The sequence below is a fragment of the Penicillium canariense genome, assembly GCF_028826845.1.
Source record: "Penicillium canariense strain IBT 26290 chromosome Unknown utg000001l_segment0_segment0, whole genome shotgun sequence".
Taxonomy (NCBI): domain Eukaryota; kingdom Fungi; phylum Ascomycota; class Eurotiomycetes; order Eurotiales; family Aspergillaceae; genus Penicillium; species Penicillium canariense.
In genome coordinates this window covers 8,913,825-8,931,334 of record NW_026622728.1, presented here as the reverse complement: position 1 = coordinate 8,931,334, position 17,510 = coordinate 8,913,825, and the positions used below count along the sequence as shown (strand labels likewise).

The following is a 17,510-nucleotide window of genomic DNA, read 5'->3' as shown; positions in this document are numbered from 1 at the left end:
GGGCCAGGTCGCGCGCTTCAATCTCCAATCCTCCCAATTACCTTAGCTCTCCCACCCCCTCCCCCACGGGGTTCCTTCTTTTCTCGTGCCTTGCCGCCAGCGAATCTTTCAAATGGACTAGGTTATCCTTCTTTTGCAATTAAATGACTTGACGAATCCCCAGCCTCGCTCTACCATCTGTCTCCGATCGATCTTTTCGAGGATATTGCACGACCTCCGCAGTGCTTCGATTCAACCCCATTACTCGCTTATGACCCGACGATTTTGACTTGAGAACGCTGCGCGGGCTGGAGATATATCAGGCGGCCACTGGGCCTGGCCGTGGTTGCAGTCTTGTTTCCTTGACTGGCCCTTCGGAGGGGCTTGATCGCCGCCATGGAGCGCAATATCGATATTTACTCCAGCAAATTGGGGGATGAGAAGCTGGGTATGTGTTTATCGGACTGATGCATCTTTTACTATCCTTGAACCCGCAACGTTATTGACCAGCTTTTGCTCGCCGCAGACGTGAAAGTCAGAGCAAATGTCGCAACGGAGCTGCGCGACAGCATCGAGCCGCTTTGCCAGGGAGCAAGCTACCCCGTGTTCTTGGCAAAGCTATGGCCTGTTTTCAAAACCATTTTGAAAGGAGATCCAGTCTTTTTCAGCATGTCATATGAGCAGGTGAGCTAGCCCGTCGGCCTGATTGAGGGCGCAATCACTTTCAATGGTCACGTTCGCGCAGAATATTCAATTCTCTAATACTGTCTAGAAACTCCGAAACTGTATCCTCGAAACCCTTCACCGATTACCGACAGCCTCCCCCGATGTCGAACCGTACGCTGCGGACATGGTGGATGTGTTGATGGACCTCGCGCGCATTGAGAACGAAGAAAATGCGGTCCTGTGTATGAAGACAATCATGGATCTGGAGCGAAATCAGGCAAAGGCTACCGCGGCACGGGTGCAGCCTTTCTTGGAGCTCATTCAAGAGATGTTCCAGACCATGGATCAGGTGGTCCGGGATACCTTCGACACTCCTAACCAAGCGACACCATCCGGTATGCCTTCAACACCGAACGCCAGCGCACCAAACTTCCAATCTCCTCGACCGAGCTCTCCTGCCACCTCTGTGTCAGACCTGGGCCCTGACCAGCAGGCAAGCAATGTGATCCTGAAGGGAATGCAGTCGTTCAAGGTTCTAGCTGAATGCCCTATCATCGTCGTTTCAATCTTCCAAACCCATCGCGCTTCAGTTGCGCAGAATGTCAAGCTTTTTGTGCCGCTTATCAAATCGATTTTGCTTCTGCAGGCCAAACCGCAAGAAAAGGCACACACAGATGCTGCGAACCAGGGCACAATATTCACTGGGGTTTGCAAAGAGATCAAGAACCGCGCGGCATTTGGGGAGTTTATTACTGCCCAAGTGAAGACAATGAGCTTTTTGGCTTATCTGCTTCGCCTATATGCCCACCAACTGCAGGATTTTCTTCCCACGCTGCCATCCGTTGTTGTCCGACTTCTCCAAGATTGTCCTCGAGAGAAATCTGGCGCTCGGAAGGAGTTGCTTGTGGCGATCCGACATATCATCAACTTTAATTATCGAAAGATCTTCCTCGAGAAGATCGATGAACTTCTCGACGAGCGCACTCTTATCGGTGATGGCCTCACCGTCTACGAGACTATGCGCCCCTTGGCGTATAGCATGCTTGCCGATCTGATCCACCATGTTCGAGATCATCTTAGCCGTGACCAAATCCGTCGGACTGTTGAAGTTTATACCAAGAACCTGCATGATGACTTCCCAGGCACAAGTTTCCAAACGATGAGTGCCAAGCTGCTCTTGAACATGGCCGAGAAGATTTCCAAGCTTGAGGATAAGCGCGAGGCTCGCTATTTCTTGATCATGATTTTGGATGCTATTGGAGACAAATTCGCCTCTATGAACCATCAGTTCAACAATGCGGTGAAGGTGTCTAAGGCCTACAAGGAGTCTCGGAAGGACGAACCAAGCCCCGAAAACTACCTTGCGGAGAAGGACCAGCCGCCTGACTGGGATGAAATTGACATCTTCTCTGCGTCTCCGATCAAGACCTCCAGCCCCCGCGACCGTGGCGGAGACCCTGTTTCGGACAACATTTTCCTCTTCAGGAACCTAATTAACGGCTTGAAGAACATCTTCCACCAGTTGAAGAACTGCAACCCAGACGATATCCAGATTGACCCCAACAGTGTGCCCATCAACTGGTCCGAGGTATCCTATGGGTACAATGCCGAGGAAGTTCGGGTCATCAAGAAGCTCTTCCATGAGGGTGCGCGTGTCTTCCGCTACTACGGCGTGGACCAGTCTCCCCCTGAGATGAACTATTCTTCTCCATTCGACTTCCTTGCTAGTCAGTACACAGCTCCCATGTCACGAGAAGAGAAAGAGCTTCTGGAAAGCTTCGGCACTGTCTTCCACTGCATCGACACTGCAACATTTCACGAGGTCTTCCATTCGGAAATCCCCTACCTTCATGAACTCATGTTTGAGCATGGGGCTCTACTGCACCTTCCACAATTCTTCCTCGCCAGTGAAGCGACCTCGCCAGCATTTTCAGGAATGGTGCTGCAGTACCTCATGGAGCGTATCCATGAGGTTGGAACCTCGGATATGACCAAGGCGAAGATTCTCCTCAGGATGTTCAAGCTTTCGTTCATGGCTGTGACCCTTTTCTCTGTGCAGAACGAGCAGGTTCTTCACCCCCATGTGACAAAGATCGTCACCAAGTGTATTGAGCTGTCAGTCACGGCCGAGGAACCTATGAACTACTTCCTTCTCTTGCGTTCACTGTTCCGTAGTATTGGCGGTGGACGTTTCGAGCTTCTTTATAAGGAGATTCTTCCTCTTTTGGAGATGCTGCTGGAAACGTTCAATAATCTGTTACTGGCTGCTCGGAAGCCCCAGGAGCGGGATCTCTACGTTGAGCTGACCTTGACCGTTCCTGCACGATTAAGCCACCTTCTGCCTCACCTGAGTTACCTCATGCGACCAATTGTGGTTGCCTTGCGCGCCGATTCTGACCTTGTCGGCCAAGGTCTTCGCACACTCGAGCTTTGCGTGGACAACTTGACAGCCGACTACCTCGATCCAATCATGTCTCCCATCATGGACGAACTGATGACTGCGCTTTGGGACCACCTCCGACCCCACCCATACAACCACTTTCATGCTCACACCACTATGCGCATCCTCGGAAAGCTAGGTGGTCGTAACCGCAAGTTCTTGAACCACCCACCGGAGTTGTCGTTCCAACAGTACTCCGATGACAACCCAAGTTTCGACATTCGACTTATTGGTCCGAGCGAAAAGCGGCCTTTTCCTGTGGACACTGGTATCGACCTGGCTATTGGCAAACTCATGGAGGCATCCAAGCCAGCAACACCCAAGGCCTCGGAGATCTACTACAAGCAGCAGGCTTACCGTATGGTGAGCTCGCACCTCAAGCTTCAGATTGGATTCGAGAATCTTCCTGATGACTTGGCTCCTCTGATTCGTCTTCACGCCAATGATCTATTTGAGGGCAAGGCTGGTGCTATGGTTGACATTCTCGAGAAATCCGAGAGATCAGCATCTATCCCGAAAAAAGTGGCGCAGGAAGCCACGGTGAAGAAGCTCCTCAAGGCCTGTATTTTCGCTACTACCGTCTCGGAACTTGAGCCAGCTGCGTCTGCCTTTGTCGCCGATGTTTGCAAACATTTTGCCATCGTCGAGGTCGGCCGGGCTCTCGCCCAGGCCCGCCACAACCGTAAGCCTTTCGATGTGGCGAACGGAGAGGGACCAGTTTACCTAGACTCTCGGGTCCTGGCTGAGGCCATTGTCGAGTGCCTTTCGTCTGACAGCGTCCATGTTCGGGAGGCTGCGGAACAGGCAATGCTTGTCGTGAAGGAAGCTGCTGGTATCATGTTTGGAGCTCCAGAGAAAGCTTCTAAGCTTCCATTCTTTCAGCACTTAGGCAGGGTGTTCTGTCATAGCTGCCACAGTGAAGAGTGGTTCACAAAGGCTGGTGGAAGTTTGGGCATCAAGCTCCTGGCAACCAAACTGGAGCTCGGAGATTCTTGGCTCTATGAGCGACATGTTGAATTCTCTCGCGCTCTTCTTTATGTCATCAAGGACACACCCGCCGACCTCCCTGCCTCCACCCGTGTCCAGTCTCAGGAGACCATGACTTTGATTCTTCAGCGCTGTGGCAAGCTTATTCCCAAGGAGGACCTCAAAAATGAGAAGAGCCGTCTGTTCTCCCTCTGCGGGCTTTTCGTCTATGAGCTTGGCCATATGAACAAGCATGTTCGAGAGACATCCAAGCTCTGCTTCGCCACTTTGAAGGTGGAACTGGGCTGCGAAGTGCACGAGCTTATTCATCCTGTTAGAGATCGCCTTCTCCAGTCAATTTTCAACAAGCCCCTGCGTGCCTTGCCTTTCGCCACGCAAATTGGCTTCATTGATGCCATCACTTATTGCTTGAGCCTGCACAATGAAATTGTGAGCTTCAATGAGCCGTTGAATCGACTGATGCTGGAGTCTCTCGCCCTTGCGGACGCTGATGATGACTCGCTTGCTTCCAAGCCGAATGAATTCAAGAATGCCGACATGATCGTGAATTTGCGTGTCGCTTGCTTACGCCTCCTGTCCATGGCTATGAATTTCCCTGACTTTGCGAACACTCCGCAGAATACTAGTCGCGCCCGAATCATCTCCGTCTTTTTCAAGTCCCTCTACTCGCGCGCCTCAGAGGTCATCGAAGCTGCGAATGCTGGTTTGAAGGATGTTCTCACCCAGACCAACAAGCTGCCGAAAGACTTGCTCCAGAATGGTCTACGCCCGATTCTCATGAACCTGCAGGATCCCAAGCGCCTAAGTGTTGCCGGTTTGGATGGCCTGGCTCGCCTCTTAACACTCTTGACCAATTACTTCAAGGTCGAGATTGGTGCCCGTCTTCTGGACCATATGAAGATCATTGCAGATGATGCCACATTGCAAAAAGTATCATTTAGCCTTGTCGAGCAGAATCCCTCCATGAAGATTGTGGCCGCGATATTTAATATCTTCCATCTCCTTCCCCCAGCCGCCACATCGTTCATGGAGAACCTTATCGACAAGGTTCTTGATCTCGAGAAGAAGCTGCGGAGAACATCTCACAGCCCCTTCCGCAAGCCTCTTGTTAAGTATCTCAACCGCTACCCGAAGGAGAGCTTGGCATTTTTCCTTGCTCGCTTTAAGGATGAGGGCTATGGCCGCTTCTTTGGACAAATCTTAGCCGACCCGGAGAGTGAGGCTCTGCGCAATGCCGTGGTGGCTGACACCGACAATTTCACCTCAATCGCGTTTGGGCAGGATGGTACGGACGAGAAGAGGAACACTGCTGCAATCAATGGTGTTTACGTTGCACACTCCATTTGCTCATACACTTCCACTAAGCGTTGGCTGGTTTCCCACGCGGATCTGAGGAATAAGCTCCTGACCTCTGGGCGAGAGCTGGAGCGGAAGTTGCGAGGCGATAGCTTGCCTCCTGGTGAGCGTCTCCGTGTCGAGCAGGCTGAAGACCAGTTGATGGATATCTTTACCGTCTACTTGGCGGAAGCTTCGCACGACCTGGATTTCCTGTTCGAGGTCATTGATGGATTATCTGTCGACGAGTTCAAGCGTACGCTGGCTCTTCCCAAATTCGTCTATAACCATATCATCACCAATGAATCGATTGACTACCGGCGATCTGTCATCATGCGCTGCCTCGACCTTTACGGTCAGCGAGCTTGCTCCCAGAAGACCAAGACTTATGCATTCCGCCACCTGGTAAACCCGATATTTGCCATGGACGTTCAGACCACGTGGAATAGCCCGGCAAATACCCCTAAGCTGATGGATAAAAGCATGACTGAATCCATCCAGAGTCGCCTGTGGAAGCCCCAACTGGCTGATTTGAGCGAGGAGTCGAGCCAAGCTGGAGTCGATCATTCCCGCATGGAGTTGCTGCAATTGTCTGCCTTGTTGATCAAGTATCATCACCACACTGTGCAGGACTCTCGGAAAGACATCATCAAGTTTGCCTGGAACTACATCCGCCTTGAGGACATCATCAATAAATATGGCGCCTACGTACTGATCAGCTACTTCATCGCCCACTATGAGACACCTTTCAAGATTGTGATTCAGGTCTATGTTGCCTTGCTGAGAGCCCATCAAAATGAAGGGCGAGCTCTGGTTACTCAAGCCCTTGATGTTTTGGCTCCTGTTCTACCCACGCGGACCTCCGGCAACCAAGGTCCTGAAGCGCGTTATCCGTTGTGGGCAAAATGGCCTCGCCGTATATTGGCCGAGGAGACTGCCAATTTGCAACAAGTTATGAGCATCTTCCAGTTTTTGGTGCGACAGCCAGGTCTCTTCTACGAGTCTCGGGAACATTTCGTGCCTCTCATCGTCCCCTCGCTTATGAAGATTGCTGGCCCGCCCAACACCTCAAACGACAGCAAGAAGTTGGCTCTCAACCTGATTGACCTTATCTGGCTTTGGGAGGAGAAGCGTGTTAAGCTGTCCGAAGCAAGCTCTACCGTGCCCAATGGAGTTATTGAGTCGCCGAATGCGAGGAAACGCAAGCTGGAGGAAACCCGGGAGACAGCCTCCGCATCTCCTTCGCTTGGACCCCCATCCAGCCGGGAACGGTCAGACTACACAGTACCTCCTGAGCTCCGTGGCACTTTGATTAAGTATCTCATCACATTCATTACCATCATTCCTGAGCGCTTTTTGGTCCCCGCTGCTCAAATTCGCCAAATGACCACCAATAAGCAGCCACCTCCGCCGGCTGTTCCTACCGGTGAAATGATCAACAAGGCTGTCAAGCTTCTCCGGAACCTGCTTTCGAAGGACTACTGGGGAGATCTGGACATCGATCTCTATCAAAAGGTGACAGAGCCCATCCTAACCGGAGAAAAGGCAGATAAGCCCGATGATAAGCAGATCACTCCCATCGTCAACGCCTTGCAGGTCTTGCGGGTGCTTATTGCGGCCAAGCCTGACGAGTGGATTACGGCTCGTCTCCCAACAATACAGAAGCTCCTTGAAAAGCCTCTGAAGTCTGACAACCCTGAGATTCAAGATTGTTTGCATGGTCTGGAGGATGATATGGATATTTCCCCTAAGTTGCCGCCTCCCGTTCGCCGTGTCCTCGAGGCCATTCCGGACGATCAGCCTGACGATGAAGATGCTATGGATACTGAGAGCACCCCGTCGGAGTTTGCTACATTCCTCTCGGCGATTGCCACTGAGACTCTCTCAGCCAGCAACTACACTGCCAGCTTGAACACGCTCTGGACACTCTCCAAGCTCAAACCCGCCGAGATCGATACGCACATTCCTGCTGTCATGAAGGCCTTCTCGCAGAAGCTTGCCAAAGAACACGTTGCCGCCTCTACCAACCAGAACGGTCAACAGCCTCAGACGGGCCAGAAGCCTGCTGAAGGAGTTCCTGATCAGCAGGAGTTTGAGTTGGGTGTTGATCTCATATTCAAGACCATTGAGCTCATCTCCGTTCGGATGTCTCATCTTGGTGATCAGCGTCGTCCATTCCTCAGCGTACTGGCTTCAATCGTTGAGCGGTCCCAGAACATCAAGTTGTGTAGTAAGGTTTTGGGTATGGCTGAGTCTTGGATTTTCCACTCGACCGAGTCATGGCCCACCCTGAAGGAGAAGACAGCCGTCTTGCACAAGATGTTGCTCTTCGAGTCTCGGCCTGATCAGACTATGCTGAAGAAATTCCTTGATCTCGTCATTCGCATCTATGAGGACTCCAAGATTACCCGTACTGAGTTGACCGTCAGACTGGAGCATGCCTTTTTGATCGGTACTAGAGCTCAAGATGTCGAGATGCGGAATCGGTTTATGACCATTTTCGATAAGAGTTTGACTCGCCTTGCAAGCTCCCGATTGAGCTACGTGTTGACTTGCCAGAACTGGGATACTCTTGCTGATTCTTTCTGGCTGACCCAAGCCTCTCACCTGGTCCTTGGTTGTGTTGATATGAACACCACGGCTCGACTCCACCAAGATGATTTCACCTTGTACCCTCTCTCGTTCCTTTTTACAGGTGGCGAAAAGGATTCTAGAAAGCCCGACATTATGGTGGATAGCCAGCTAGAAACTTTTGTCGCTGAACGTAGGCGTTTCATGTCCGACATCGGCGACGTCAGGGTTCGCGATTTGATTGAGCCTCTATCTCAGCTCCAGCATACTGACCCACAGGTGGCCTACAAGCTGTGGACCACGCTCTTCCCTATCTTCTGGTCTACTTTGACCAAGGATGATCGCATCGATCTTGAGAAGGGAATGGTCACTCTGCTCACTCGCGAGTACCACCAGCGCCAATTGGACAAGCGGCCCAACGTTATACAAGCTCTTCTTGAAGGTGTTGTGCGTGCCAGCCCGCGCTTCAAGGTTCCTCCACATGTCATGAAGTATCTCAGCCGTACCTACGACGCTTGGTACACTGCCGCGACATACCTGGAGGAAAGTGCCATCAAGCCGATTATCGACACCCCAACCGTCCGTGAGAGCAACCTGGATGCACTAGTTGAGGTTTACGCCGGCCTTCAAGAAGACGATTTCTTTTATGGCACATGGCGCCGCCGTTGCAAGTTTGTTGAAACCAATGCAGCGCTGTCCTACGAGCAACAGGGAATGTGGGATAAGTCTCAGCAGCTCTACGAAAACGCGCAAATCAAGGCACGCTCTGGAGCGATGCCTTTCTCGCAGGGTGAATACTTTGTGTGGGAAGATCACTGGCTGATCTGCGCCCAGAAGCTTCAACAGTGGGAGATCTTGAGTGATTTTGCCAAACACGAGAATTTGAATGATCTCTTACTGGAGGCTGCGTGGAGAAACATTGAAAACTGGCAGAGCGAAGGTACTCGAGAGCAACTGGAGTCCTTGATCAAATCTGTTTCTGATGCTCCTACTCCGCGACGCACCTTCTTCCAGGCTTTCATGGCCCTTCTCCAGTATCACATGAAGAAGGAGAATATGCAAGATTTCAACAGTGTCTGTGATGAGTCTATCCAACTCTCCATTCGCAAGTGGCTGCAGTTGCCGAAGCGCATCACCAATGCCCATATTCCCATTCTGCAGCATTTCCAACTGTTGGTTGAGCTGCATGACGCCAGCCATATCTGCGCCAGCTTGTCTCAGACCAATGAGCGCAACTTGGACACCAAGTCGGCGGAGTTGAAGCTTCTCCTTGGAACCTGGCGGGACCGGTTACCAAACCTGTGGGATGATATCAACACTTGGCAGGATCTTGTCACCTGGCGACAGCACATCTTCCAGCTTATCAATCAGACCTACCTCAGTCTACTTCCTCCACAAACCAACAATGTGGCCAGCAACTCCTACGCCTACCGCGGATATCACGAGACGGCGTGGATCATCAACCGCTTCGCGCACGTGGCTCGAAAGCACCAAATGCCTGAGGTCTGCATCAACCAGCTCAGCCGCATTTACACGCTGCCCAACATCGAAATCCAAGAAGCGTTCCTCAAGCTTCGGGAGCAGGCCAAGTGCCACTACCAGAATCCTAAGGAACTCAACAGTGGATTGGATGTAATCAACAACACCAACCTCAACTACTTCGGACCACAGCAGAAGGCCGAGTTCTACACTCTCAAGGGCATGTTCCTTGCCAAGCTCGACCATGTCAACGAGGCCAACGAGGCTTTTGGAGTTGCTCTCTACTACGATCTCCGACTCGCAAAGGCCTGGTCTGAATGGGGACAGTACAGCGACCAACGCTTCAAGTCTGACCCAGCGGACTATGAATTGGCTAGCAATGCTGTTAGCTGTTACTTGGAGGCGGCAGGTCTCTACAAGAGCGCTAAGTCGCGGAAGTTGCTCAGTCGTATTCTCTGGCTTCTTAGTTTGGACAACGACGAAGGACAGATTGCGAGCGCATTTGAAAATTTCAAGGGAGACACTCCTGTCTGGTACTGGATTACCTTTATCCCTCAGCTTCTCACGAGCTTGTCTCATCGCGAGGCGCGTCTGTGCAAGGCTGTACTGGTAAAGATTGCCAAGCTTTACCCCCAGGCTCTCTTCTTCCTCCTTCGCACGAATCGGGAGGACATGCTGAGTATCAAGAAACAGCATGACCAAAAGCAGGAGAAACTGAACAAGGCCAGACAACAAGCTCAACACCAGCAGGGATCTTCACCACATACCAAGCCACCTACAAGTGGCGAAGCGTCATCCTCTCCTGCGCAGAAGGCCCAAGGCAATGCTCCAGCCCCGAGTGCCTCCCCCGCCGGGCAGGTAGCGAACTTGCCGACAGCACCATCTCCAGCTCAACCAACACAGAGCCAGTCTCCTGCCCAGCCACCGAACCAACAGGTGCAGGCTTCGCCGCGTCAGGGTCAGGGCCAAAGCCCCAATCCGGGCCAGGCCCAGGGACAGCAACAGCAAGGTCACCTCCAAGTGCCAGGTCAAAGTGGAACATCACAGCAGAACCAAGGCGCCTCTTCGACAGAGTCCATTGAAAAGGAGCCCCTCAGAAAGCCGTGGGAGTACTCAGACGAGATCATGTCTGGCCTGAAAACTGCGTTCCCATTGCTTGCTCTCTCCATGGAAACAATGGTCGACCAGATTCACAAGAACTTCAAGTGCCCGCCCGACGAGGATGCTTACCGTCTTATTGTCGCTCTGCTGAACGATGGACTGGCGTACGTGGGGCGAATGCCTGGCTCCTATGCACAGGATTTCAAGCTTCCCACTGCAACCGAAGCCAATATCACCCGGTTCGCAGAGACTATCCTTCCTGCGCATATTCGCAAATCCTTCGAGGCAGACTTTGTTGTCAAGAAACCGACTATGCACGAGTACATACAGAAGCTTCGTCGCTGGCGTGACAAGTTCGAGGAGAAGCTCGACCGCCGACCTCAATCTGGATTCCTTGAGAGCTACTCGCCGCATCTTAGTGAGTTCCGCTTCCTCAAATTTGACGAAGTTGAAGTTCCCGGACAATACCTCCTTCATAAGGACAAGAACCAGGACTTTGTTCGCATCGATCGCTTCCTGCCCGATGTGGATCTGGTACGGGGTATTGGTGTCTGTCACCGTCGGCTTAAGATCCGCGGCCACGATGGTAGCATCCATGCCTTCGCTGTTCAACATCCTGCAGCACGCCACTGCCGACGCGAAGAGCGCATTCTTCAGTTGTTCCGAATCTTCAACGGGCTACTGGCCAAGCGCAAGGAGAGCCGGCGCCGCAATCTGTACTTCCATCTTCCTCTGATGGTCCCGCTGGCACCGCACATTCGTCTGGTCCGTGATGACTCATCGTACATATCCATGCAGGGTATATATGAAGACTACTGCCGACGAGTTGGCATGAACAAGGATGAGCCGGTTCTTTTTACCATGGACCGTATGCGGTCTCTGGCAGAGACAAAGCAGAACGTGAGTTCTACTGCCTGCCCCCACTTAACAACCAATGCTAACACTCCAAAGCGTACGGCCGATCAACAGCAGGTTCTTCGCACCGAGATCTTGACCGCAATTCAAGACAAATGGGTCCCTAGCACAGTGGTGTTGGAGTACTTCCAGCAGACGTACCCCAATTTCGCAGACTTCTGGCTGTTCCGACGCCAGTTTGCCTATCAGTACGCGGCAGTTGCCTTCATGACCTATGTGATGCACATTGGCAACCGGTACCCAAACAAGATCCTGGTGTCGCGCTCGACAGGCGACATCTGGGGTGCGGAGTTGATCCCGACTATCAACCCGGCCAAGGCGATCTTCTACAACCCCGAGCAGGTGCCTTTCCGGTTCACTCCCAATATCCAAACCCTACTGGGTCCCATTGCAACCGAGGGTCTGTTTGCCTGTGCCATGATGGCGATCGCTCGCTGCCTGACGGAGCCCCGGCACGAGCTGGAGCAGCAGCTGAGCGTTTTTGTGCGCGACGAAATGATGTTCTGGGCTACTGCTCAGCATCGTGGCAACCTGGGAGTCCCGCAACTGCGCGAGTTGGTTTACAACAACAGCGAGATCATTGTCAACCGCGCTGTCAGCCTTGCTAGCCCACCCGAGGGCAACCTGCCTGCCAACCAGACTACGATTGATCTGGTCTCGCGGGCCGTGAATCCGCAGCACTTGGCCTCGTGCGATGCGTTGTGGATGCCGTACCTCTAAGCGGCAGCGCCTCTGCTTTGACCTGTTTCTGTTTCCCCTAGTGTCGAGAAAGTGGCTTTTTTATTGCATAGCTGGATGGGGTTTGACTAGCTGGTTGCTTCCATGAGTGTGCGTGTATGTTTCTTGAGCGTGGCGCTTCGGTGGGTTGAGAAGGATTTCTTCTCCTTGACTTTGCTGGATTATGATATTTGATACCTTACTTTCTGTATGATTTTTCTGTTCTATGTTTTACCAGCTACGAACAATAGCTCTTAATACAATACGTTACTTCACTTTAAGAACTTCTTCAATGTGTTGTTATAAATTCAATAAACCATGGTATAGTCCTGTAATCATTTCATGCCCAGACGCCAGCGCCAGTAATGTCGGAAGAAAATACACATCAAACCAGGGACGCCTTTTTCTTGATACCCAAGCTGGTGACACCAGGCTTCTTCGCCTTTTTGACTCGGGCGAACGATGTCGACGGCGGCGGCATTTGAACCTGTGCAGCCTTCGTTTGCGACGGCCCAGGCGGGGTCGGTTCCTCCTCCACGACACGCTTCACCCTCTCGCCAGAAGCTGTCATGAAAGCTCTTCGAGCGGCTTCCTCGTCCTCTTTCTCTTGTTGCAGCTTTGCCTCATCCACCTCGTTGTGGATGCTATCCAACGCGGCCTCGTCATCCTTCCCCTCGTGACGTGCGATGCGCGCATTTCGTGTCCGGATCTCATCAAGTGCATCTGCAATCGCCATCTCCCGTTTCGAATCCTTCATCTTCTCCTCAAGCTCCTCCATCTTGTCCCGCTCCAACTGTTCCTCATGTTCATTTTCCTCGCGCTCTAGTCGATCGAGCGTTTCCTCTTCCGTCTCGTTGTACTTGCCGGACTTGGAGTCTCGCCATGGCTCGAAGTTTCGCTTGGCTCCTTTCTCGCACTCATAGTCCATGTCTATTCAACGGTTAGGATGTTTGCGCCTGGGAAAACTGGGTGCTTCAACCTACTCTTAGGATCCGTGCGGAATGTGATCTCACCGCTGCATCGCGTGCATCGAATGAAGAACCGGTAGATCGGAATATTGAGGTATTTCTCTTCGAGGGTTTGCTTGCGAGCATTGAACTTGCGCCCACGGTAGATGTACTCGCCGCAGTTGGTGCATTTCATGGGAAACGGTGCCATCAATCGGACCGTGATGACCTTCGGACCCTTCTGGCGAAGGTGCTTGGGCGTGCGCCCGATCGCCGACGGGTCAAAGTCGGGAGGATAGTACTTGGTCAAGACCTTTCGCTCGGACATCCTGACGGTGATATGAGATGTTGGGGATGTTTGGGAGAATGAGAGGATTGGACGAGTGGCGTTGGACTCGCGACTGATTGATGGGCCATGTAATCACGTGACTTGAATAAAGGCACGTGACTTGTATGTTTTGGGCATTGTTCGCGCGATTCAAAGTTCAAAGGGAAGCAGCGACGTATTCTCGGCATCAGATCCTGTCATTCTCGTGCGCTTCTATATCGCTTGCCCAGTCTGCACCTCTGCTCACACTCGTTCAGGACCTCTTCCCGCACTTTGCCCAATCTTCAGTTGCATATCCAGCCGCGCCAACTGTATCAGGCATCGCGCACGGGCCACTGTTTGTCGAGCTTCCGCGACCCGCTCATGCGAGCAGCCAGGACCGCGGCGCTCGATAATCAAATTCTCCGAGGGCAATTGCTGAAGCCCATGCCCGCCGACTTTCCCACTCCGTTCCTCCCCGGCCAGACGCGTCCGATCTGTGGTGATGGAGAAGTACCTGCGCTCCTGGCGGCAGGACGCGTTAAATCGCGGCCAGCATGATTCCGCCATCTACATTGGCGACAAGGTTCTTGCGCTCACCAGTACGCCCCTCAGCGCTCCCTATTCGCAACAAGCGGCTGATCAGTGGGAAACAGACAGTGACTCGGATGCTTTTTGGCTGGCCCAAGTCCATTTTTCCAACAACAACTTTACACGCGCCCTCGCCCTTTTGTCCCGCAAAGACCTCGTCTCGAGAAGCACTGCCTGTCGCTACCTCGCAGCTCATTGCTACATTAAACAGAACCAGTTCGAACAGGCCCTCTCAATTCTCGGAGAGCATAACCCTACCGATTTGATCCGGAGTAACAACAGTCGCCGGAAGATCCAGCACCTCAACGGTCAGAGCCATGTCACACTACGGAATGGAAGGAGCACAACAACGCGTGGGGAGCGAGGTGAGGATCGCGAAAGGGACGAAGCCAATAATGTGAGGTTTGAGGCCGCCATGTGCTATTTGAGAGGACTCTGCTTTGCGAAACAAAATGCGTTCGACCGAGCACGGGACTGCTACAAGGACGCTGTACGGATTGATGTGCAGTGCTTTGAGGCCTTTGACCAGCTTATGAAAAACTCACTCATGTCGCCCACGGAGGAACTAGAATTTCTCGAATCCCTGGATTTCGACTCGGTCTCCTCGCCTGACCCCGCGATCACTCAGGAGGCAGCCCACTTCACCAAGATGCTTTACACCACCCGTCTGTCAAAGTACTCGGCCCCGAGTCTTTTGTCAGATGCAACTGAAACCCTTTCCACACATTACAACCTGTCTGAGAACCCTGACATCTTGCTGTCGCGCGCAGAGGCGCTTTACACACAATGTCGGTTCGCCGAAGCCTTGGAACTGACCTCCTCTATCCTCTCCACCTCCCAGTCAAGCGAATTGACATCCACCAACAGCCCCAGCATTCCTGCACATAGCAATCTGGGTCACGCCCCCGCGGTCTACCCACTTCATCTGGCGTGCCTTTACGAAACCGGTGCCACCAATGCGCTGTTTCTGCTTTCGCACATGCTGGCTGACCACGCCCCCGAGGAACCCTATACATATCTCGCAATCGGTGTCTACTACCTATCCGTGTCGAAGATTGCTGAGGCGCGTCGATTCTTTTCGAAAGCGTCTTTACTGGATCCTCACTCTGCACCGGCTTGGATCGGTTTCGCTCATACCTTTGCGGCTGAGGGCGAGCATGATCAGGCCATCGCCGCCTATAGCACTGCTGCGAGACTCTTCCAGGGCAGCCACCTGCCACAGCTCTTCCTTGGAATGCAACACCTGGCTTTGAACAATATGTCGTTGGCGCACGAATATCTCTGTGCAGCTTATGCCATGTCGACCGGAGCTGCGCCTGGTTCGGGCCCCAGCCTTTCTTCGAACCTGTCGGCCGTGTCTCTTGGCGGCGATCCTCTTGTGTTGAACGAGCTCGGGGTGGTCTTCTATCATCAGAATAATCACGGTGCTGCAGTCGAGCTGTTCCGGCAAGCCCTGGCGCTAGCTGCCTCACTCCACTGCGAACCCGGTGCCTGGGTTGCCACTCGCGCGAACATGGGCCATGCACTTCGTCGCCTCGGTCGTCTCCCTGAGGCTCTCCGGGAGTTCGACGACTGCCTTCGTGTTGGAGCCGGAGGAACCAGTCTGGGGTACTCTCCCTTTCTGGGCGGCGGTGCTGGGGGTTCCGCTGCGGTGGCGACGGCATCCGGGGTTGGGGGCTATGAGGACCGGGGCCTTGTGGGATCGCTGCATACCTCGCGCGGACTATTACTCCTGGAACTCGGTCGCACCAGTGACGCTGTGACGTCTCTCCACGAAGCGGTTCGCGTGTTAGGAGCCAGTGGCGGCGGGGATGCCGCCGGCGGTGCTGGCGTTGCTGGCACCCTGCTGAACCGAGCGCTGGAAGTCTGGGCCGTGGAGGGCCGCGAGCGCGATCGGCAAGCCATGGACGAGGGCACCACCAGCCGTGGCTCATATCGCGCCCGGGATATGAACGGCCGCGAGCGGACTGCGACTGATGAGAGCAACCGACGCCGAATCCGACACGCGGGATATGCGGAGGAATGGACGGACGAAGTGACTCATGCCGCGACCTCCGAGACCCTGGACACGGAGACCCTGGAGGAACGAGTTGAGATGGACCTCGATGATAAAGCGGATACCCTGCTGGGGCGCGCCTTGGGTCGTGTTCGCCCTGGCGGCCGAACGCGTCGCACGCCGCGGCCGGCCAGTCCAGACATCAAGGGCGGCGCGCCCGCTGCTAGGCGACGGGACAGGGCCCATCGAAGCCAACCGGGCCAATGAAGAAATTAAGATGTTTTTGAGATGCCTTTGGAGGGGCGTTATGGTTTCGATCTTGGATGCATTGCAGCGGGCGTTTTGCTTGCTCTGATTCCAGGCATGCATGGTGTATGGGTTGCATTATTGTATTCTTTCGCATTCTATACAGCTTAGATCATTTTCTATTCCACCTGTTTCACCCTCCTCGGCCTGGTAGGGAAGGAATAAGGAAGGATATGCGGAGTACATGGACATTCCGAGAGTTTGAAACCGGTCACATGAAAACGTCCTGGGTCTGATGGTTCAGCTCCGTGTCTTATGCCTTCTTACCCACCATTCAAAGTACCTTTTGGATGCACTTTTAGCGTAGTTCTTCAAGCATTATCCAACACCTCCAGTTGAACCACTGAAGCCCGGAGAGTGGGAGAGGCTTCTTCAAGAGCTACGCATGGATGAGGGTCCGCATCAGCAGCACTATCCGAGATGTAAAACGCGCAGTCAGCGTGTAGTTGTGCATATCCCCGCCCATCCAGTGAGAGGCTCAATTTAACTTGGTTCCTGACATTTCCCTGGTCGGGACCGCGTAGTGGTAGTCTCCGCAAAACGAGGACTCCGTAAGTGATCGTGACTGCGTCGGCAACTCAGTGAGCTCTCTGTACGGAGAACGCCATCCTCTCATTTATAGTCTAGTAGTATGCACCCCATAGTTCTCAATCTTGGAAACCGGCATGATAATTGGTCGTCCGACAGGACCTCGTGTCGGGCTTGGCTAGTCGAGGGGGGAAAAGCGGGGCGGTGATGGGCGCTTGACCAGTCGGCCAACCGATGAGGAGTGTGGAACCGTGCAGCCATCTGCCAAGCCTTTTTGAGTTGGCGGTGGGGCGGTGGGGCGGAGACTCGCCTGGGCATGTCCTGACTAGACCCAACTAGGACTAGACTGGACCCTGAGTATATTATCGATGAAAAATAATATCACCACCATGACGTTTTGGATTCAGGCCATCCGCGGAGACAGGGCCTTGAAGGCTGAATGCTCGCCCGAGTCCTCCCGATGATCTCCTGTGGTTTTCTTCTACGACCTCTAGAGTCCTCTTCGGGACGGAATTCCGTCGCCTTTGTAGCGCTAGGCAGAGACCAGAAGAAGGGAACAAATTTAGGGGCGCCCATCAAGTGGGCCGGGCCCGGGACCCACAGTATGGAGTACAACGTCCGAAGTATGGATTATGGAGTAGGACG

General features: G+C 53.2%; 3 protein-coding genes across 3 annotated transcripts; 2 read left to right on the top strand and 1 right to left on the bottom strand.

Annotated features, from left to right (window-relative positions):
* Positions 1-375: 375 nt before the first annotated feature.
* N7482_003094 (histone acetyltransferase TRA1) lies at positions 376-12,193 on the top strand (the record flags this gene model as incomplete). The annotated part of the gene is made up of 4 exons (XM_056685219.1): positions 376-427; positions 506-663; positions 752-11,458; positions 11,510-12,193. 4 exons carry the CDS (start codon positions 376-378, stop codon positions 12,191-12,193), a joined length of 11,601 nt encoding a protein of 3,866 aa, XP_056548825.1.
* Positions 12,194-12,575: 382 nt separating this feature from the next.
* On the bottom strand, positions 12,576-13,465 carry N7482_003093 (Saf4/Yju2 family protein; the record flags this gene model as incomplete). Its single annotated transcript, XM_056685218.1, has 2 exons — positions 12,576-13,120; positions 13,174-13,465. 2 exons carry the CDS (start codon positions 13,463-13,465, stop codon positions 12,576-12,578), a joined length of 837 nt encoding a protein of 278 aa, XP_056548824.1.
* A 484-nt stretch (positions 13,466-13,949) lies between these two features.
* N7482_003092 (anaphase promoting complex subunit CDC16) lies at positions 13,950-16,298 on the top strand (the record flags this gene model as incomplete). The annotated part of the gene is made up of 1 exon (XM_056685217.1): positions 13,950-16,298. The coding sequence occupies one exon, from the start codon at positions 13,950-13,952 to the stop codon at positions 16,296-16,298; it is 2,349 nt and encodes a 782-aa protein (XP_056548823.1).
* Between the last annotated feature and the right edge of the window lie 1,212 nt (positions 16,299-17,510).